Genomic DNA, 22359 nt, shown 5'->3' with positions numbered 1-22359 from the left:
CTTACTCTCTGAGTAAGCTTCTTTTCTCCCTCAAGGGTGCCATGTGACAAGAACCTTGGGCCAGGTGAGTACAGAAGTCAGCTGTTCTCCAGGTCCGTGCTGGGGAACAGCTGGCCCTCATTAGAGGGGTCTGTAGGTATGCTCTTCTATGTGAATGCTGGTGGCTCAGCATCCCGAGTGAATTTCTCCACGAGCTGACAGAAACAGTATGGCCCACATAAATAGATCTTGATGCACTCAAGAAAGAAGATGGAGTGTTGAAGCTAAGGCCATGTTATAGAGAGAGGAGAAGAGGGACAAAGAGGTAGGCAAGAGGAAAAGGGTTAATAAATTGGCCACGAGCTGCATTTTCCTGGCCCACTGTCTTTCTGGAAAGAGTCCCCTTGCTGATGGAAACATATTAGGTGGATGAGCTCATGCTAAATACAGTTCCTCTCAAGGGAGGCTGGAAGAAAACAAGAGATCTGAGACACTTTCTTGAAAATAAATCAGGAGCTTTGAAGATGGTCTGCAGGAAGACAGCAGATGACAGGGAAGTCTGCATGTCAGGGATGAAACTCTATGTGTATGAACAGAACTTTCCAGAGATAATAATCAGAGCAGGAGGATAGACTAATTTAAAAAAAATCCAGCAGTGTTATGATTATTGTTTGCATCTCTCATTCTAGATCAAATCCAGCTTCTGTGACATTTGTCCTTGAGACATGGAACAACAGAACAGCAGAAAACATATGGGCTGCTCACACAGTGACGCCTATGTCCCTTCTCTGGTTCCTCATTTGCTGGATGACATGTAGCACCAAGCGGAGCTATAAAAGATGAATTTCTCTTGGAGATGTGGAATGGACCCTAATAATGGTGATGTAATGTTAACTGATTTGATTGTGTCAATCCCCAACTCAATAACTGTCAGTGGTCCCCAGTTACCTACTAAATAAAGTCCAGATTTCATGGTTTGGAATTCAGTGGCCTGGACAAAATCATGAGAGGCGATGTGGCAGGATAGCCTTTGATCTTAGTCCCAGCTGAGTTGAATCAGCTGACCTTGGGAAAATCACTGAAAATTTCTGAACCCAACTGTGTACTAAGCACACCTTCTTTGTCACGATCATGGTTAAATGAGATGTCAAATGGAGTGTGCTTAGCACTATTCTACAGCTCAGTAAATGATGGATACATGACATCATCATTACTATTCGTTATTGTTCATGATACTAACAACAAGCCTCCTCCAACCTGCCTTTCTCTCCCTGTGGCTTGCCCACACCTAAGGCTCCTGCCCAGGGAGATATGCACGATTCCAGCCACATAGTGTGTGTCCAGCTTCCATGCTCTTGCTCATGCCATTCCTATTAACTTCTTCCCATCAAACACTACCCTTCCTTCCAGGCTCATTCCAGAACTCCGTTTGTCATGCAACCTTTGAGGGAAGGGTCCATGTCAGATTTACCTTGTTTTTTTCAGTATACATAAAAATCCTTGAAGATAGCAGGTGCTCAAAACATGTTGAATGAATGAATGAATGAATGAATGAAAGCTTATCACAGGGTCCACCTAAAAGGCCTTGCAGGGAATGGGTGAGGGAGAGTTTGAGGGTTCTGTAGGCGCTGCAGTCTAATTTCTCTGCTCAAGGAGGTAAACTCTCCTTGAGACCCTTGCATGTGACAAAGGAGGCTAACACGTTTTCCTACAGCTATGAAGCCACATCATGTCTGTAAAGTGTTTTTATATGTACCAACTCTCTGCAATAGCCTCTTGAAGGCTCATGCTCCTCTCCTCCTCTCACATCTCTCGATGAACCCTCCCCCCATCCCCCAAGAGCCCGTGCCAGGTCCTGAGCTCTCAGCTGGCAGCTCTCCTCAGCCTTGGAAACCTGATAAAAGTTCTGGTTGTCCCACCACTCAGTCCGATGCCCCACGGTCTGCTGGGAACATGCAAGCCAGCAGGCACCGGACGGCACCCTTGTGTGGACTGGGCAGAAAAACAAGCACCCTTTTCCCTGTGCCAGGGTGCAGGGCCTGGTGTGGAGGGTGTGGACCAGCAATCGGCCCCCACTACTTACTCCCTCAACTGGAAGACCCTGTATGGTGGGTCCAAGAGCGTGTGTGTGTGCCCACACAGACACTCTTCATGAACAGCTAATATAACAGGGGAAATTATACACTCTAGGGGCTCAGCATAGACTTTGCAACCAAATATGTTAAAAAAAAAAAAAGGAACTAATCACAACTTCTCTTTCTTGGTCTTTCTCAACTAGAGAGTGCTGGCATAGCCAAGTACATACATGCCCCCAAGACCACAACTAGCCCAGCCAGACGGCTCAGCACGCGTGTGAACTGAAGACATCCTGTTTTCAGAAGCTTTCTCTATGAAGTAGTTTCGTTTCAGCCGCTGTTCTTGGGGGCGTGGAGAATCAGGATTGGGGTGTACACAATCTGTACCCCCCTTTGCCATTAAGCTCTGTGCCTGCTGTGATCAGGCGTAGCTTTTCCGGAGGCACAATCCTGTAACTATGTAAGAAGTCTTTCTTTTTTCTTGTACTGTCGGCTCCTAAGTGCATTATGATCAATGATTCACAAGAGAATGTGTAAGACCAAATGTTAGCTGGAAAATATAGGAAATTTGTGGTGAACTTCAGTGCCTGGAGGCTAGGTAAATCTAGGAAGGACAGAGAAACTTGCTTGGTCAATGTGCCTGGAGCCAAGTACAAAAAAAAAATTGACCTGAAACATTTCAACTCTAAGGCATTTATAAACACCAGCTTTCTATCAGGATTCATTTTATACTTCAGCGCATTTGCTTTGGCTAAATTTTCAGTCACACTTGGCAAGTCCTCTCTTTAATAAATCCTTACAAAGAGTTTTCAAAGGTGGTTAGGTTACCAAAGTTCTTTTTGGTCCAAAAATTTGCATCAACAATGTCACCTATGAACCCCCTGAGTGATCCCTTTGCTTTCATATGCTTTATAGTTAGGGTCTGGGCTAAGAGACGCCATAATCAAATCAGAAAAGCCTAGACGTCCGATGGTGTGCACCATATTTCTTTGGGGCTCACTTAGATCCACAATGGCCCATGCCATCTCATCTGATATGGCTGCTGGGACAGCGTTAATTCTACATTTCTCTAACACACATCCGGTTCATTTCCCCCTGCAAATAGCCACTTACCATTTAGATAGGAGGAATTGTCTGGTCATCAGAGCTAGTCCCCACTGTATGTTTGGTGACCTATGAAGTGCAGCCTCACCCCCCACACCCCCAAGAAAGAAAGATAGCAGGCAGCCTTCTGCTCAGAATGAATCTTTTTGGGGGCATGGAGAACTCCAGAGCTGTGCTGAGCAAAAATACAGGTATAGGCGTGTGCCCGCTCACCCCCTACTCAGAGAGGGATTCCCAGAAATCAGATTTCCTCTAAGCAACTCAATATCCAGCTAGTGCAATTTGAGTTAATGGGCGCACACCAACCATTTTCTGCAGCAGCAATGAAAAGGAGAGCTTTGTAAAGTGGGGCACCCTCCCTGGGTCCTGAAGCCAAGATCCGCCCGTCCCTTCCTGTCCCTGGCACTTCGGGCTCATTGGGCGGGTGACATAAAATATTTAGGGAACCCTATGTGTTTCCAGGGGTTCAAACTCCCTTCCCTCCAATCCAAACTCTGCAAAGAGGAGAAGAGAGCTGTTAGCACAACCCCCTCCTGCTCTTTATGAAGAAAACAAACCACATACATCTGAAGGTGATTAATTGTCTTTATTGGAGGAAAACAAGAAGTCATCAATCTCGTTATCATTATGATAGAAATCTTGATATGTGTACATGATTGTCAAGGCAGAGAATCATTTGCTACATAGGCCCATGAACAATTTTGCAGTGCCGCAAACCTAGGTGGGTTAAACTTCTTGCAGAGTGTTACATGCATGGAATAAATGCACAGTTTCCCTTCTTTGGGACGAACGTGTTTTTTATGGAAAAATTGAACCAATCACAAGCCTCATAATAATAGACGCAGGGACATTCCTGGATTCGTCGCTGTAAGCTTTTGGAAAACATGCTCGCTCGCTGGTGGGAGGGCTCCGAGAAGGGCAGTGACATTATGTGTAGTTGACTACAGCCAATTTAGAAATTGTTCCAAATTTTATTCTGGACGGAACGTGTCTTTTATGTTGTCCAACTTGAATGTGGCACTCAGCTAAATGTTCTCTGAAACAAGCCACCCGTCTTTTGAAACAAAGATGCTGTAGTCTCTCTGCTGTCATTGGATGGCATGTCATGACTCTGATGCCAGGGCCCCGGAAGGAGGGGACAGGCCTCTGTGTGTATGACCAATGTCCAAACAAGCGATGCGCTCCAGTTCCTTCCTTCTCTCTCTGCAAAGCCCGGCTGCCCGCCCTGCCCCGTCCCCTGCCTGTCAAGTGCAAGGCTGGCAGGACGGCCTGACAATCTCAGTCTGTCCAGATGAAGGTTTCCCTTTGAGGAGTAATTTACTTAGTGTTTAGGGCTTTGGGGTCCCTGGTGGTGACTCATCTCTATGACCGAAGCCTCACACACTCCTCTTTTTTTTTTTCCTGTCCATAAGAAAATAAAATCACCTCTAAGTAAAATAATTCAGTAAATAATCAGAAGACATAATCACTGTATGAGAAGTTCCCTGGGGACCAAAAGGTTAAAAGTAGATCTGGCAAATGCAGAAGCAGCATTAGTACAAAGGGTGAACGGAACAGTTTGTCCCTTTGGTGTAGAAAGATACAGACACCGAGAAGCCATTCCACACTTTGTCCACGAAACCAGACCTGGCAGCCACATGCAGCGGGCTTGGCTGCTGAATGCACAGCCTTTGGGTTTGCAGAAGCGGAGCCCCCCACCCCCCCACCCCGGAGCCAAAAGCCGAGCCGCTGCAGCCGCAGCCGCAGGTGGTGGGCAAGGCCGGCCTGGAAGGGCTGCTGCTCCTTCGGGTCGGGGTCAGCACGGAGCAGGCGGCGGGCCGGGCCTTGGCCGGCATGCGGGGCCGACTTCACAGTGGGGCCGGGCTCTTGCGCCCTGGCCCAGGCTGCGGACCGTGATGCACTTGGGGCCACAAGGACGGTAGGGGCAGAAGGGGGCCTGGGCTTCTGTCTTCCTCCTTCTCCTCCCTGCCCGCCGTCCACGGGAGAGCTCTTCAGGCTAGCTCATCTGCAGGCTTTCTTGGGGTCTTCAGGAAATAAGCCCCCTCCCCCTTTTCGGACTTTGTCCAATTCACCTTTGCTATCTCGACATTTTCAACTCTGAAAACCAAAGGGTTGGAACCCTTGTGTGCAAATGTCAGGTACGTTTGCAGCCGGGTGCCCCCTCCCCACAAAAAATGGTGGGTTCCATACAGGTATACACTTTTTCTTTTTTTTTTGAAACAAACTGAACAGTGTTTGGTCTGGAATGTGTTTAAGGAAAAGGCAAACTCTGCCGAGGGAGGGGGGACAGAACGCGGAATAGTACTGGTTCAGAAGAACATGCAAAGGTTTCGTGCATCGGTTGAATCAGAGGGCCTTCGTTTCATTTGCCAGAAGTGAGCGTGTGACCCTGGGAAAGAGTACATCTTAGTTCTGCTTATGAAATGGGAGGACCTGCCCTTTGCTGGCCCTTGCTTTCCTTTTGCACAGCCAAAGGAAACCCTGGGAGTCACACAGAGGAGGGGGTGTTGCTGGCTGTAACACAGAGGCAGTCACCCTAGCTCTCCTGTCTCCAGCCCTGGGGCCATGGTTCCTGCCCGGCTTCTCCGGTGCAAGGAAGCAACCCTACCTAAAGCTCTGGGTGGGCCGCAGAGCCCTGGGGGCCAGAGCCTTAACATGCTGAGTCATCCCCACTGGATATGGCCTTTTCTTTCTGTTGAAAATTACTCATAGAATGTCAAATCCCAATGGGTAAATCAGATGAAGCTGTCACTCCTCGAGAGAGAGAGGGTCAACCCCCTTTCAGGAGGGGTCAGTTGTGCTCCCTCCCCTTTGTCCCTGGTGTTCTTGACCTTTGTTCTAAAGGGGAGTTCCCCTCTCCCACCCACAACCCATCCAGGATAGGCTGGACACCAAGGTAGGTAAATGAACAGGATGAGGTCAGTGCCGGGCAGGTAAATGAGTCTGAGGGTCATATGCCAAGTCCCTGCCATCAGACGGCCAATGCTTCCTAAGTGCCAGAGTCTTGCCCATTGAGCCAAAGCCATCTTGCTTTGCCCCACGGTGGACTACTGAGTTCCTTGGACATTGTGCTGACAGCTAGTTGGAGAGTGGGACCCTCTCAAAGGAGATAAGCTCTTGTGTGGGGATATGAAACTGCTCCCTGCTTGTGAGGTGGGATTTTAGAAGTGACCAGAATCATCGCCATAGTCAACAACACTAAGCCACACATGCTTTTTGGTTTTTTGTTTGTTTGTTTGTTCATTTGTTTTTTGGTATGCTTTCTACACGGCTCTTTTCTTTAAAAAGGAGACATGAAGGGGAACATTATCCTGCTGTTCTCTTACGGGGTCAGAGGCAGTAGGAGATGGTAAGCCCTGCTGCCACAATGGCCATGCGCTGTCCTGGACTAGTTGTCAATCTATCTGGGCACCTTCTTCTTTTCCCAAGGGCTTTCTGTGGCCCTGTGTGCTCCCCGTAGGCATTCCCTGCCCTCTCAGATCCAGCTGCCTTTACCCCATCCCAACCCAATACCCCAGGCTGCAGTGTACTCACGGAGGGAAAGCAGTGAGCAGTCCAGACCCCAGGGTACCCTGCTTAAGAGCAAAAAGCAGCTGGTCATGTGGGGGCCCCGTGTGGGCGAGCACTCACTGCTCATTTCAGACCAGTGATGGCTTTGCCTATTGCCTCACTGATGAGATGAAAAGCGGGGAAGAGGAGGAGGGACAGACAGGGCAGCTGAAAGAAAGACCACTCAAGGATAGTTCAAAATGGCATATTCAAATGAAAAAAAATAATCCACTAGCTCTGAGAAGCTGAGGAGACCAATGGTTGGGGGAGGAGCTGGGGTTGAAAGGAAGCCTGTGATGGAGCTGGCGGCCATCTGTTAGCCTCGGCCACATGCTGGCTTCCACAGCGAGTGGAAGCTGTGGGCACGTATGAAAGGCTCAGCTACGACTGGTGGGATCTGACATCAGCGAGGGTCCCGGGATTTAGCCACCCCGCTTGGCAGGTCTTAACAAAAGGCACATTCTGGGTTTATTTTCCTCTCTTCCTAAAACGATAGGAAATAACCTAAGTCCAGTGGCACTGAGACAGAATGGATTTGCCTGATGTCAAGTTCAACAGAGTTGGCTTTTGAGCTGAAACCAGTCCCTACACATCACACTGCGTTGTTGACGCATTCCAGGCCAGGTGCAGCCACAGGCTCATCTGAACCACAAAGAGGACGCTGGCCACAGGGCCTCATCTCCTGCCTGTTCTGCACTTCTTGGTGAGACATACCTTCAAACTAATTGAATAGAAGGTACACCCCAAATATCAGCTCTAGGAAATAATCTAATCACCCATGAGAGAATTTGGCTTCAGAAGTTGCCCTCCAAATGCAACTGACTGCACCTAGTACAAGGTGCAAAGAACTGATTGCCAGTCAGGCACACATCACAGGTACCAGATTTGGGCACATTATCACCCCGTTACATCTAGTTCCTTGTTTTCTTGTACTGTAGAAACAAGAATGTTCCATTATACTTGTTCGTAAGCAACACCCTAATAAAGCCCCTGGAGAGAGACCACAGTTTTCTGATACTCTGTAATATTCATGCCATTTTCCTTCTGCGGGCATGGCATTGACACTTATCCAACTCACACAATACCTGCTTCTCAACTCGGTCTGTGGTCATTTTATAGACTTTTTTAGTTTTTTTTAATTAATCGTGAAGAGCGACAGCCTGATTTTCGCTCTGGATGCATGCGTGGCAGATGCCAAGTGGGATTCCTGCCAAGGGGCTGGGTGCATATGATGCATGTTGGGAACAGGGTAGACCAGCTGTCTGTCTTCCTGTCTGCTCTTATACGTACCTGCACTGCCATACTAATGGAGGCAGAATGGAGCTGCTGAGCCTAGAAACATGGTGTGTATGTGTGTGTGTGTGTGGGGGGGGTGGCGTGGCTATCACTAAACATTTGGCCTGGACACAGGCATAGGTGTGGCTTGACCACAAGATGGCTTGACCAACAGGACCTGCTGAATGTGGCTAGCTATAGGAGAAGGGCAGGAGGACCACAGCCAGTAGAGTCGTTGGGCCATCAGGCAGACCTACAGGGACTCATGGCAAGCTTGAGGCTGACGGTGTGAAATGCAGACTCATGGTATTATGGTGGGCAGGGGGTCAAGGGAGGGCTTTTGCAAACCTAGCATTTGGAGCCACCTGCAAGCCTCTGCAAGAGAGCCTCCTCAAAGGCCCCTTGGGAAGTGGTTTGCCCTGGGTTTCACGCCGTGCTCTACCCTGCACACCTATGCATCACATGGGTAAACAACACTGCCCGCTTTGCCTGGGACATTGCCAGTTTTAGCAATGAAAGTTCTACTTCCCAAGAAGTTCTTAAATCCCAGGCAACTGGCACCTTTGGTGACACCACCACTACGGGTCTTTGGTTTTCAGACTGCCCCGGTCAGAGGGAGGGCTGCGAGTGCTGGCTGGCCATCACCGCGCTGGCCAGTGTCCTGCTTGCCTGGCAGGTCACCTCTCCTTACCACCCCAGATAAATGGACTCTTTTCCAAGGCCACTTCCCTCTCCTCGCCTGGGTAACATTCATAGAAGAACAGGGTAAAAATCTGCAGAAACAACTTGTGTGAGTTGGAGGCCATTTTAAGTGTAAGATTAGAAATGCATTTTTAAAAAACAGAGAGAGAGACAGCGCGAGAGAGATTAACTTTAAAACTGCATAGCTGAGAGCAGACTTCTCTGTGTTACCCTCGTGAGAAATATAAGCTGTGTGAGACATTCCCTTTAACCAAAATGGCGTCTGGTTCCTTCTGGAAGGGAGGCTCTTATATCTTTGCTGGGTGGGCATCTCCTTCACAGCAAGTGAAGCCTCTGAAGTTTAGCCTTAGTCTTGGGGGAGCAGGCTTCTTTATTTCTGACCACTGACGGTGAAGGCCCCTAGGGTCTCTGGTTGGCCAGGGGCATGCTGGAGGGGGTGTTGGAAAAGGTCTTCTGCAGGTTCCCTCCCCAGGTGGCCCTGGAGACCAGGCAGCCTCACTGGACTGCTGAGTTGTTTTCTTAAAGAGCTGCCTCTCCAGGGAAGGGGAGAGAAGGAGGAAAAAAATGGAAGTAAAGTGCACTCTTTGCCTTGGAGACAGATTCTCGATCCTCTTATTAGAATTTTTAAAAATACCTTTACATTCCCCTTGGAGGGAAAAAAACAAAACAAAACACCTCTCTTAAAGGTTAACATAAAACTCAACTACTGATAAGCAAAAGATACAGGTCATGTGACTAAGAAGTAAAGATCAGAAGGGCATATTTCTTAAAAGGGTAAAAAATAAAACCCTAATGCGCAATATTTACCAAGACTTAAATAATCCAGTTGAAACCTTTTTTGTCATTAATGAAAAAATACAACATAGACGGTTCCCCACACCTAGAAGAGCAGAAGTGACGACGGTTGGGAGAGAGGACGAGGGAGGTCCGTTCTATCAGAGCTTTGCAAGATTCGTATGTACAGCACCAGATCCTATCACGTCAGCTCCCTTGAGTCAGTACAGTTTGTGAGAAACGAACACTTCAGAATTGCAGTATAAAATATGGCCATAAAAAACTTCTGTCTTCCAGTCCTGTGCAGGAAGGCGCACCATGCAAGGTGGGATCACTCTGGAGCGGCTGGTGGCGCTGGCGGCCCCACGGGGGCGGTGGGGGCCCCCTTCCCCGGCCCCGCCCTTGGGCCCCACCTCCAGAGCCAGTCACTTGCTCCCGGAGTGCACTGTGGTCACAGTGGCGGGCCTCGGTCTCCGCTCCGCCCCCACTCCTGAGACCCCGGATGAAGAAGAAATGAAACTACAGAGCGTGGAGGGTGCCAGACCTGCAAGGGGGACAGTGGACACAAGGGGGTCGAAGCTTCAGAAGAAAGTATTCGCTCCCCTTTCCCACTCCAGGGTTTGGGGGGACGGCGAACTCTTACGCTCCTGTCTCTAAATGTTCACCTACCTGTAGGAAAACCTTTGCAATGTGTCCTTGAAATGCTTTCTTCCTAGACACACCTCTTCCCTCCTGTTCTAGCTCTGACGCTGCTGACTGCTTTGTATTTGAACATGACATCGTTTGGCATCCGGAACAGGGTAGGTACCACTCACCGAGCACTCACTATGTACTAGGCTGCAGGCTAGGTGTTGACTACATGCTGTTGTTTATAACAGCCCCATGAGTAGAGGTGTGAGGAGTGAAGACAGAATGTGATCCCCCGGCCGACCCATTTCGTGTGTGGTCTGTACTCCTGGCTAAGGACCAGCTGTGACACAGAGCACATCGAAATGGGGCCGTTTGCCTCTTCCTCCAATTCCAGCAGCCCCGGCCTAGAAATATTGCTCACACACCGCCCTACTATGCTCCCTGAGAGTATGCGGTGGCATCAGAAAACCCTGATGTGGGACGAGTGTCCTGGAGCTCAGCTCCGGTAGCATAGTTCCCGGTGACCTTTACAGGCTCCGACGCGGGGAGATCCGTTAAATGTGGGTCTACCACAGCGTGCGGTTGGGTCAGGGGACGCGCATGGAGATTTCCAGGCAAAACGGACGGGCTCACATTCCCAAATGAGATGGGATGACTATTTAGAGAGGGAGGGAACCCTTTTCTGAGGGTCATGGGATGGAATGTGATGCCCAGAGGGGGACCAAGCTGAAGGGTTCAGTGATCAGGGAGATGAGGGCCAACAGGGACCATCAAGGCAACTGCCCTGAGGGGGACAGAAGCCCCTGAGATGGCCTACTATGGGATTAAGACAAATAGACCAGGGAGCAGTGGGGAGTAGGGGAGAGAAATAGAGTATGTTACATGCCCTCAATGATGTAACAGCCTAACACAAATATTCACAAAAAAGTGAAATATTCTTACTATTACTCTGACTGCAAAGCCAGTGCACATCATATAATTCAGCTCCAAGCATCCTCCTCCTCATCAAAAAGTAGGTATTAAAAGCCAATGAGATCAGGCTGTCACGAGTCTCTGCCACCCTTTCCTCAACCCCTGAGAACGACACGCAGTGACAAGCGAGCCTCGGGGGAAGGAGACGGATCCGAAAGTGTCTGGGCTCTTGTCCAGACAGGTATGGCTGTGCAGCGCGTGAGCCACAGATTTCCCATCTAAAAATGGAACTCATCATACCTTCGGTTGTGTGTGTATCGAATAATTAAACGTTTCGAAAACATTCTTTAAAATTAAATAACGTCCCAGGGTTGCTGGGGGACATGCAACAAGAGGAATTAAATCAGAAGTGCCTGACAGCAGGAGCTCACAAAGGACCGTGCTCGCCTCCCCACCCCAGATCTGTCTGACACGCCAGTTGGAAAGTTCTGTCTTTGCTACATACGCACAATCTTTTTGGCTGGCCAAACTGAGGCTGCTTGAAACGCTTGCATTTGAACTGTCCAGGCTGCTGCCGAGATGGAGTTTCCTCATATGTCTCACAACGGCCGTGGCATTAAATGCTTGCTGAAATTTAAGAAAGGGGAAGAAGGCAGACACAATAGTCCAGCTAATTAGAAAAGACTCAGACTGTGTCTGGTTGTTTCTTCTTACTTACCCCAACCATTTCCAGCTTCTTAAAACGTTCTCATGATACTTTAGAAAGGAAGCTTGTCTTGCCCCTTCTTCCAAAACGATGCTAATGTTTTGCACCCCTCGCCCCCACCGAAATGTTTTTTGGAGATTTAAACAAATACTCCTCTTTAGACATAGTAAACGTAGAGGATAAATGTAAACCAATACTCTCCGTCATTTAAGCGAAGTGACTTTTAGAATAAAACATGTATTCTAGTAAGACGGTCTCTTAAAAGGTGATGCTTTAAGGTAGTTTTAATTTTCCTATTATGAGTGCTTGTGTCCTAACTAATAGCATTTCCTCCGAATAAAGCGGGTCAGTGGAATTAATTTTGTTTCCCCGCACTGATTAGAACATAGGGTTTAGGTAACCAGTCGATGACCAGGAAAGCTCAGTGGTATAACTCCATCACATTTTTAGCTGAAAATATCGATGAGTTCAACTCAGATTCCCTGTCTTTCCCCACCCCCCTTTCCTATCACTTTCATAAAAGTCAGCTAGTCAAAGTTCCAGCAGCAGAAAGGAAGACAACAGGAATTATGTTCTTAAGAAACAGCAAATGAGTAAGGGCTGACACTATTGCTATTTTTGAATCACAGAGGGGAAATATTAAAGCCATACTTCATCCCTCCCACACCATAACATCCCCTTTGAGTCTTAATGGTTATCAGTTAAAATTAGCAAGATTATTTGGGTGAGGCTCTGGGGACTTTCATCAAACTCGGGTGATAGTAACCTTGAGAAATAATAAATGCTCCAACTGTAGGGCAAGTTTCATGGGGGTGGTTCAATTCATCGCAAAAAAATTTTTTTTGAGGTGGGGAAGGGCAGAGGGGAAAGAGAGAGAGACACACACAGAGTGAGAGGGCGAGAGAGAGAGAATCCTAAGCAGTCTCCAGTGCTGTCAGCTCAGAGCCCGACGCAGGGTTCGATCCTATGACCTTGGGATCATGACCTAAGCTGAGCTCAAGAGTTGGACGCTTAACTGACTGAGCCACCCAGGTGCCCTTCATTGTAAATGTAATGAGCCCAAGACTTACTCTCCATTTGCTTTTTGCGAAGTTCTTCCGGATCTGGGCACTGACAGACTCGTGGATGTTTTTGTTGAGGGCTGTGTCACCAGCGATCCTGAAACAGAGGCAAAGATGCTTCTTCAAAAGGGTTTCTTGAGGGGGGCGGGGTGCTCTGACACCGGGTCGCACGCTGCTTTCCCAGGGAAGCCCCAACCCCGTCCCTGTCCTGAGGTTCACTGAGAGGGTGGCTTCCCGCTGCCCTTCCAGGCCGTGTGGCTCTTGTCTTACATGCACACCATCTGCCACCACCGCCAAGTCCTGTCCCCCTTCTATACTCCGCACCCTCCCAGAGATTCGTTGACCTCTCTGCCTGGTTCCCACTTCTTCCCTTTTGGCCCCAACTCCTGCGACATCAGAAGTCACAAGGCAACTTGAATCCAGCCTTCCCTCCTTTCCCTCCGTCTCTGTCTCCACCAGCTCTCCACCTGCAGTTCTGAGGTCCCACACGTGTTTCCTGCCTGGTCTGACCACCAGATCCCTGCCCAGGGCCGTCTTCCCAGCTTTCTCCTGCTAGAGGCCCCTTCCTTCTGCCCTTTCCAGGCCCTCTGCATCACGGACCTGCTCACATCCCGGGCCCAGAGCATCCTTCTGGTCCTTTCCAGCAGTTAAGCTCTGCCATGTTCTCGCCTATACTTCCTCCATGCTCAGGGAGAGGGTGCCCAGCCTCAGCTCAGCCCTGCTTGCCAAATCTTCCCTTGCATTTCCCATAAGAATTATCTGAACTGCTGGGACTGGATCCACTCTGCATTCAGCTGGGTCCCTGATGTTACTGGGCATTAGTTCTTGCTTGCTCCATAGCCTTCCACCAGCAGGGAAGAGGGTGGGTCTGCTCTTCACCTCTGTCCTTAGAAACTACCTAGGAATTATCCTCCTGTCCTGTGACTTCCTCCTCCTGCTTTACCACCTCTCCTTCCCTCCCTTCCTCCTCCCTCCTCTCTCTCTCGGCTTACAATCTCCAGGCTCATTTGGTCACCTGGAGGTCACTTGCAGCTCATTCTTCTCCCACACACTCCCCTCAACCTCGACACCACCCCTGCTCTACATTTAATCACCTGGCCTTCTCCCCTAGTTTCAGAGGAAGCTGTGTTTTGCTCTTTCTTTTTTGCACTTAGAACCTTCCGTATCTTCCCTTTCATTTTTTAAAAAGTTTTTAATGTTTATTTTTGGAGGAGAGAGAGACAGAGCATGAGTGGGGAAGGGGAAGAAAGAGAGAGGGAGACACAGAATCCAAAATAGGCTCCAGGCTCTGAGCTGTCAGCACAGAGCCTGACGCAAGGCTTGAACTCACGAAGTGTGAGATCATGACCTGAGCCGAAGTCGGACGCTTAACCCACTGAGCCACCCAGGTGCCCCATCTTCCCTTTCATTTAACACCAAACTCTTAAATTCTAGGCTGGTATCTGTTACCTATGAAATCATTTTTTGCATCTGAAAAGTTAAGGGGCAGAGAGAGAGATGCCAGGAACACTGACCATCCTTTCTGGCTGGAAGGTGACTGGTAAGTGAGGAAGTGAGGAAACCTGTCATCTCCCAGACCCAGATGGCCCTGAACCCCAAACAGCCTAGATGCCACAGTATTATGTCCAACTGTTTTGGGGACATGAAAAGAATAAGCTTAGGACTTCTTCAGACAGATTAGCCCCGAGAAAAAATCTGTCCCCACCCACCCAGCCTTTCACTTTAAAATCGAAAACATGGTTGATGGATGTGATGTTTAGTCTGTGCCAGGCAGGGCCCAACTTTGGAATGAGGTCTGATATTCCCGCTCCTCCAACCATAGACTCTGCCTTTTTCCCAGCGGGGCTGCAAATCCTTAGTCAAGGGGACACTCAGAAACTAACTCAAGAGAACCAGGTTTCCAATTCCAACGATTGCCAATCGCCCCCTGTCCCCAGACACACATCAATGTCACAGAAACAGACTAGCGGGCAAATCCAAGGAACAAGGTTAGCGGACTGCAGACATCTTTATTAAGCTCTTCCTGCTAGACAATTCATGTGAGTGTTTCCTCCTGCACCGTTTTTAAATGCTACATCCTCAGAAAAGAAGGCCAATTCCAACTCATTGGTGGCCAGTGCTTTCTTGGAAACGAGCAGGCAGAAGTGGTAGGAATACGGGGTTCCTTGGGCTGAGCACCACCGCAGGGCAGAGCGACGCTCCAAACCAAACAGACCCGCGAGGGGGTCAGGGAAACTCCCTTCTCTGTGGGCTAGCATGGGCTGAGATGTAAGGAAAATGCAAACTTCCAATTATTTTAGGAATGTTCCATGCTCGCTTCCCACAGTCCCGGGGTGTGCTGTAGCTGAGTAAGACCAGGCAGGGCAGACGTGGCCCAGAGGCCCCCGTTGGGGCACTCTCCTTGGGGAAGCGAGGCCACCTTGGCCCATGACCGCACACGATCTTCCTCAAATGGGCACCGCCATGGAAATGGTTACTGCTGCTCACAAGCCAGCGACATTACAATGACAATATATGACACTCACAATGCTCGGTGCTCCTGGCTTTAGCATGATTCATCAGCAACACCAGAGGCACAGAATCCTTGAATTTAGAATTGGAAGGGACTCTAGTACCTTGATGGTCCTAGGAATTGAATGATGCCTCCGACACAGAGGAATCTCCTTATAAATCTGTGCACACACACACACACACACACACACACACACACACAAAGCTATGGCGCCCACATTCCATTCCTATCTCCCTTGCTTCTACTTTTTTAAATATTTGATTTTTAAGTAATCTCTACACACAGCGTGGGGCTTGAACTCACACACCCAAGATCGAGAGTTGCGTGCTCTACCGACTGAGCCGGCCAGGCACCCCATCTTGCTTTCCAGTTTTAACCTCATGCTAACAATGCAGATGGCATTCGTATAACTCACACTTTGTGAGGTCGCTCTTGCTCTCTTTCTCCACACCCAAATCATCAAACTCCTCTCTCCTTGCCTTCTGGTGTTTTTGTGTTCTGTACGTGGTCTGCTGTACCTCCACAGGTCTGATTTTGCATTTTTCTAGCCACTTTCTCAGGACAGGCTTGGTGATGCTGCTGTGTACCCTCAGGGACCAGTTTCCCAGACTCCTGGGCTGCTTCCCAATTCCTACGGTCAACCAGAGCTCAGCTGGCTGGAGCCCAGAAGAGGGGAGGGGACCCAGGAACACTGAGGAGAGGGCTGCAGGTGCCACCCTGGCCTGGCCAACACACGATGTCCCCCCTCCCAGGCGGACACATTGCCAAGTGTTGCCTGGGGCATGGATGCCCAAGAGTCGCCACTTTGGTTTCCTTGTCAACGCAACTAGAGACAGAGGTTCAGAACTCTCCGAACCAGAGGAACAAACCCCATCAAGGTGCCTCCCCGTAAGAAGGAACGGCTCGCATCCTGCCACTTGCCAGTTCCTACCTTCGGCCAGCAGCTGCAGGCTGCTGGTTCCTCACCATGTGCCGCCACAAGAAAGCCGTAGCCTCTCGTGGCAGGGGCTTGGGAGGGGCACCTGGGTGGCTCAGTCGGTTAAGCGTCCGATTTCAGCTCAGGTCATAATCTCCTGGCTCGTGAGTTCCAGCCACATGTCAGGCTCTGTGCTGACAGCTCAGAGCCTGGAGTCTGCTTCGGATTCTGTGTCTCCCTCTCTCTCTCTGCCCCTCCCCCACTCACAAAAGCAGATGTCTCCCGCTCTCAAAAATGAGCAAACATTTAAAATTTTTAAAAGATCAGGGGGGCACAGGAAAGACCTGGCAAGGTGGGCCGACCACCCTACCCACAGACAGCTCTGAAAGGAACCCTGTCCTGTCTGGCACGGTCTGTTTTGAGTCTGAGGAAAGGGGTCTGGGACTTCCAGAGCCCCTCCTGGCTCTTGGTAGCCTTGATTCAGCCGGAAGAGCGAGTGCAGAATAAGAGATCATGTTCTCTGGATATAATCGATGTGCCAAGAGCACAGCTTCTAGAATGGTAGTGTTGATAAAGCTGTGCTCCCTGGAATAATTACGCCACTTTCTGCCAGCTCTCTGTTGAATCAGGTGCTCTCAGCCCGAGCAATTTTACATAAAAGAAACAGGCATATCATAAATGCAGGCAGTGGGGCATTTCAATGATGTCTGAGTCAAGTGCATTCATTGGTACCATTTTCTAATGTTTGACTTCCTGGGATTTTTGAAATGCACGTAAAAAAAATTGTAAAGCGTTGGCAAAAACCCAGCTCTACAGTACAAAGGCATTAATTTGTGCAGCTCACACGTGGATACGCGGATACATCGTACCGTGACCCAGGCAGATAACTGTGAAGTCTCTGTCTCTAGCCCGACCCCCTTCCTGGGCTCCAGACTCACTTGGCAAAGGGCCCCCACCTTCAGCACCGGGACAGAGGGCTCCTGGGCCCTCCCTCCTGCTCCTCACAGTGGAGGCATCTCACCCGCCCAGGCCCTCCCCCTGGAACCTCGGGAAGGACTTCAGACCCCTCTGTCCCAGCAGCGCTCTGCCCCAAGCTGCGGCTCCCCACCCCTCAGTGTGTTCTCCATCCTGCTTCCTCCCTGTGGCTCCAGACAGGCCCCCTCCACCCTTCTCTGGGCCATCCCCCACTCTGCCTCCAGTCTGCACCTCCCTGCCAGCCTCCCTTGCCCCGTGGCCAGCAATTCGGCCTCTCTTCTGCAACCGGTTGAGCTTTCTGAGACACAAATCTCATCACTTGGCTTAAAACCTGTCAGGGGCCCCCACCGCCCAAAGGGAAAATACAAATTACTTCCTACGGTCGTAAATTAAGGGCAACTCCTATAGATCAGAGATCTGTTAGGTGCTAGGTCCTCTTCTTATTTGTATTATTTGTATGTCACGAATCTCTTGAAAAGCCCTGCAGGATATACACTGCTGTCATTTATGATTTCAGTCTGACACAGGGGCCCACAGAGCTCAGGAGCCCGCAGATGCAGTAACACATATTCTACCATTCCTGGTCTTTGGGAGGGGGGTAGCTGGGACCTGCCCTCGAGCAGGCTACCCCAGAGAACTCTGCCGGCCATGTCTTCCTTCTCGTGCCCTCCCGCCTCGCTCCTATGCCCACGCCCCCTCCAGGAACCTGAGAGTGGTGGCTCCAGGACAGAGGTGGGTTTAGGCTCCTGAGCGAGGCCCAGGCCGCTTGCCCCGCCTGGAACACCTCCCCTCCCTGGACAGTCTGGGAAGGCCTTCTCTCAGGGAGACTCGGCCCCTCTGGAAGGCCTCTGCCAGACCCTCTCTCTTCTTTTGTTCGTCAAAAACACCTGGTGAAGGAGAGACCAGGTCTCAGCCCAGACAGGGGATCCTTCCTGTCTTCCACACAGAGAGGCCGGATTAGTGGACAAGTCCTAGGAAGGAAATTGCTTCCCTTCTTTAGAGGTTCTCTTTCCTCTTCTGTCAGATCATCTCCAACGTCTTGTACGTACAAAATAAGCACGCGCTGGGGTGTCATGTACAACACGATGGCTATGGTTCTAAGAGAGTAACTCCTAAAAGGTCTCATCATAGGGAAAAGAAACTGGGGGGGGGGGAGGGTACCTATGTAAGTGGATGGATGTTAATTAAACTTATTGTGGTAATCACTTGACAATACATACAAATGCCAAATCCTTACGCTATATGATAGACACCTTCCTTAAACTTATACAGTGTCCGTCAACTATATCTCAACAAAACTGGGAGAAAACAGAGTTTCATACAGCTTTAAAGGCTGTATGACTTCAGGAGAAATTCCCCTTAACAGCACGCAAGAAAACTGCCCTGCCCCCTACTCTCATCCCAAGCATTTCCTCCAATTGTTGATAAAGTAAGAAAAAGCTTTACTAACTTTATTGCCTCATACTTCAACCTGCTGTCCAATGTAACTTATTAAAAACTACCATTTATATAAGCTGATTAAAATATGTACAATCAAATCTACCTCCTTGTTCAGAAACATCTTCTCCTTCCCTGTGGCCCTTCCTGTCTTCCTTTTACTGGTCTTTACAGGGTGGTGGTGAAGAATACTTATTTTGAAGTCAGTTCTGGCCGGAAACCATTCTGGCTTCACCACTAGGTAGTGGTTGTGCAGTCTTGGCTAAGGATAAGTTAGTTACCTTGTCTCTCTAAATTGATTCTTTTATCTCTGAAATGGAGATAAAACCTACCTTATGGAGCCATTATACAGAAAAACATGAGATGATATGTTAACGCAATGAGAACAGTACCTGAACCAGAACTCATGCTCCATAAATGACAACTGTTGTTATACATTAAGTTCAGATCTTCCTTGACTTACAGTGGGGCCAAGTCCCAATAAATCCATCAGACGTTGAAAATACCATATATTGAATGTGCATTTTAAGACACCTCACCTACCAAACATCAGAGCTCAGCCCAGCCTACTCTAACCGTACTCAGACCACTCACTTTAGCTTATAGTACAGCTTCTACTGAATGTGTATCTCTTTCACACTGTCGTAAAGTCAAAAAAATCATCGGGTTGGGGACCGTCTGTGAAACCAGGTCATGAAGCTCCCCTGAGCAGGTCCCCTTTGGAAGACTAACCAGCGTGTGAGACTCTGGAGGAAATGCTACGGGGTAGAATAGACAAGGGGGCAGTTTTCTCGAACGCTTTTTAGGGGAATTTGTCCTGAAGTCGAAGTCTGTCTGTTTGTTTTCATCAGACCACATATTCTGCCATTCCTGGTCTTTGTTTTCAGATGGCTGCTCCTGGCAGTTTAATGAAAATACCTTAATGAAACATTTACTATGCGCCAGACATGTGTTAAACCCTTCACAGGCACAATCTCAATTATTTCTTACATCAGCCCCGTAAACTGGGTATCGCTGTTCTCATTGTAAGGTAAAGAAAATGGAGGCTCAGAGAAGTAAAGTATAAATGCAGAGTAACACCTAGGGGATCGTGAAGCTGGGTTCAAACCTGGTAAGTGGCTTCAAGGGCACTGTGGAGAAATGTAGTCATACACAACACCACGCACTATCGATAAATGCCTCTGGGGTTGAAGGCATACGAAGATGAAAAGCATCTTACGAGGAGAAGAATAACATCAGTTAACTTCCCTATTGGACGGTAAGCTCAAGGAATCAAACTCCAATCTGAATGACTCCTTGAAGAATGACCTTCAATAAAAATGATCCTAAAATACTTGATGTAAAATGAAAACCCTACAGCTACTTTTTGTTTGCTTCTCTTGTCCTCCATGCATTCAGAAGACTGTGTCCTGAGGGAACAGAATAGCTCGAGTGTCGCCTGGGGGACAGGGTGAAAGCCACTGGTTGGAGATGAAATCATTCCACAATTAAGAGCAGCTAAGAAGGACATGATATTATATATGGAAAATCCGATAGACTCCACCAGAAGTCTGCCAGAACTGATACATGAATTCAGCAAAGTCGCAGGATACAAAATCAATGTACAGAAATCAGTTGCATTCTTACACACTAATAATAAAGCAACAGAAAGACAAATAAAGAAACTGATCCCATTCACAATTGCACCAAGAAGCATAAAATACCTAGGAATAAATCTAACCAAAGATGTACAAGATCTGTATGCTGAAAACTCTAGAAAGCTTATGAAGGAAATTGAAGAAGACATAAAGAAATGGAAAAACATTCCGTGCTCATGGATTGGAAGAATAAATATTGTCAAAATGTCAATACTACCCAAAGCTATCTACACATTCAATGCAATCCCAATCAAAATTGCACCAGCATTCTTCTCGAAACTAGAACAAGCAATCCTAAAATTCATATGGAATCACAAAAGGCCCTGAATAGCCAAAGGAATTTTGAAGAAGACCAAAGCAGGAGGCATCACAATCCCAGACTTTAGCCTCTACTACAAAGCTGTCATCATCAAGACAGCATGGTATTGGCACAAAAACAGACACATAGACCAATGGAATAGAATAGAAACCCCAGAACTAGACCCACAAACGTATGGCCAACTCATCTTTGACAAAGCAGGAAAGACTATCCAATGGAAAAAAGACAGTCTCTTTAACAAATGGTCCTGGGAGAACTGGACAGCAACATGCAGAAGATTGAAACTAGACCACTTTCTCACACCATTCACAAAAATAAACTCAAAATGGATAAAGGGCCTGAATGTGAGACAGGAAACTATCAAAACCCTAGAGGAGAAAGCAGGAAAAGACCTCTCTGACCTCAGCCGTAGCAATTTCTTACTTGACACATCCCCAAAGACAAGGGAATTAAAAGCAAAAATGAACTACTGGGACCTTATGAAGATAAAAAGCTTCTGCGCAGCAAAGGAAACAACCAACAAAACAAAAAGGCAACCAATGGAATGGGAAAAGATATTTGCAAATGACATATCGGACAAAGGGCTAGTATCCAAAATCTATAAAGAGCTCACCAAACTCCACACCCGAAAAACAAATAATCCAGTGAAGAAATGGGCAGAAACATGAATAGACACTTCTCTAAAGAAGACATCCGGATGGCCAACAGGCACATGAAAAGATGCTCAACATTGCTCCTCATCAGGGAAATACAAATCAAAACCACACTCAGATATCACCTCACGCCAGTCAGAGTGGCCAAAATGAACAAATCAGGAGACTATAGATGCTGGAGAGGATGTGGAAAAACGAGAACTCTCTTGCACTCTTGGTGGGAATGCAAATTGGTGCAGCCGCTCTGGAAAACAGTGTGGAGGTTCCTCAAAAAATTAAAAATAGACCTACCCTATGACCCAGCAATAGCACTGCTAGGAATTTACCCAAGGGATACAGGAGTACTGATACATAGGGGCACTTGTACCCCAATGTTTATAGCAGCACTCTCAACAATAGACAAATTATGGAAAGAGCCTAAATGACCATCAACTGATGAATGGATAAAGAAATTGTGGTTTATATACACAATGGAGTACTACGTGGCAATGAGAAGGAATGAAATATGGCCCTTTGTAGCAATATGGATGGAACTGGAGAGTGTTAACGGTAAGTGAAATAAGTCATACAGAGAAAGACAGATACCATATGGTTTCACTCTTATGTGGATCCTAAGAAACTAACAGAAACCCATGGGGGAGGGGAAGGAAAAAAAAAAGGTTAGAGAGGAAGAGAGCCAAAGCATAAGAGACTCTTAAAAACTGAGAACAAACTGAGGGTTGATGGGGGGGTGGGAGGGAGGGGAGGGTGGGTGATGGGTATTGAAGAGGGCATCTTTTGGGATGAGCACTGGGTGTTGTATGGAAACCAATTTGACAATAAACTTCATATATTGAAAAAAAAAAAGAGCAGCTAAGAGGGACTTTACTCTGGGAAGGCATCAGATGGCATTAGGTCCTTCTACTGGGTCATTTTTCTTACCATGGGTGCCGAGCGGCTTGCTCACAAGTGTATCTTTTATTTGGATCTTTCTCCATCAGATTCCGAATGAAATCTTTTGCTGTTCAAAAAGAAAGCACAAGGGGTGGAATCAGTCTGTGGCTTGTGATGTGACAATCTGATGCCACCAGGCCTTCAGGAACATTGTGTGGCACATGAAAAACAGACCAGCCCCTCCCATGCCCCCCAACCCTCTTGGGTACC

At 48.2% G+C, this 22359-nt stretch overlaps 1 protein-coding gene across 6 annotated transcripts in view; it reads right to left on the bottom strand.

Moving 5' to 3' along the window:
* Positions 1-3725: 3725 nt before the first annotated feature.
* CAMK1D (calcium/calmodulin dependent protein kinase ID) overlaps positions 3726-22359 on the bottom strand; it is a 509211-nt gene continuing 490577 nt past the window's right edge. For 5 of the 6 annotated variants that reach the window (XM_045060866.1, XM_045060865.1, XM_019833928.3 and 2 more), the window contains 4 exons: positions 22138-22216; positions 12777-12864; positions 11510-11627; positions 3726-10002 (listed from right to left, as the gene is read on the bottom strand). In XM_045060866.1, the coding sequence (XP_044916801.1) occupies positions 9884-10002; positions 11510-11627; positions 12777-12864; positions 22138-22216 (404 nt within the window). In that variant the 3' untranslated portion in view covers positions 3726-9883. Of the gene's footprint in view, positions 10003-11505; positions 11628-12776; positions 12865-22137; positions 22217-22359 lie in introns of all 6 variants that reach the window. The other variant, XM_045060868.1, reaches the window with a different exon arrangement.

Source organism: Felis catus, chromosome B4 (assembly GCF_018350175.1).
Source record: "Felis catus isolate Fca126 chromosome B4, F.catus_Fca126_mat1.0, whole genome shotgun sequence".
NCBI classification, from domain to species: Eukaryota; Metazoa; Chordata; class Mammalia; order Carnivora; family Felidae; genus Felis; species Felis catus.
The sequence above is the reverse complement of the archived record's forward strand: the minus strand, read 5'-3'. Positions and strand labels throughout refer to the sequence as shown.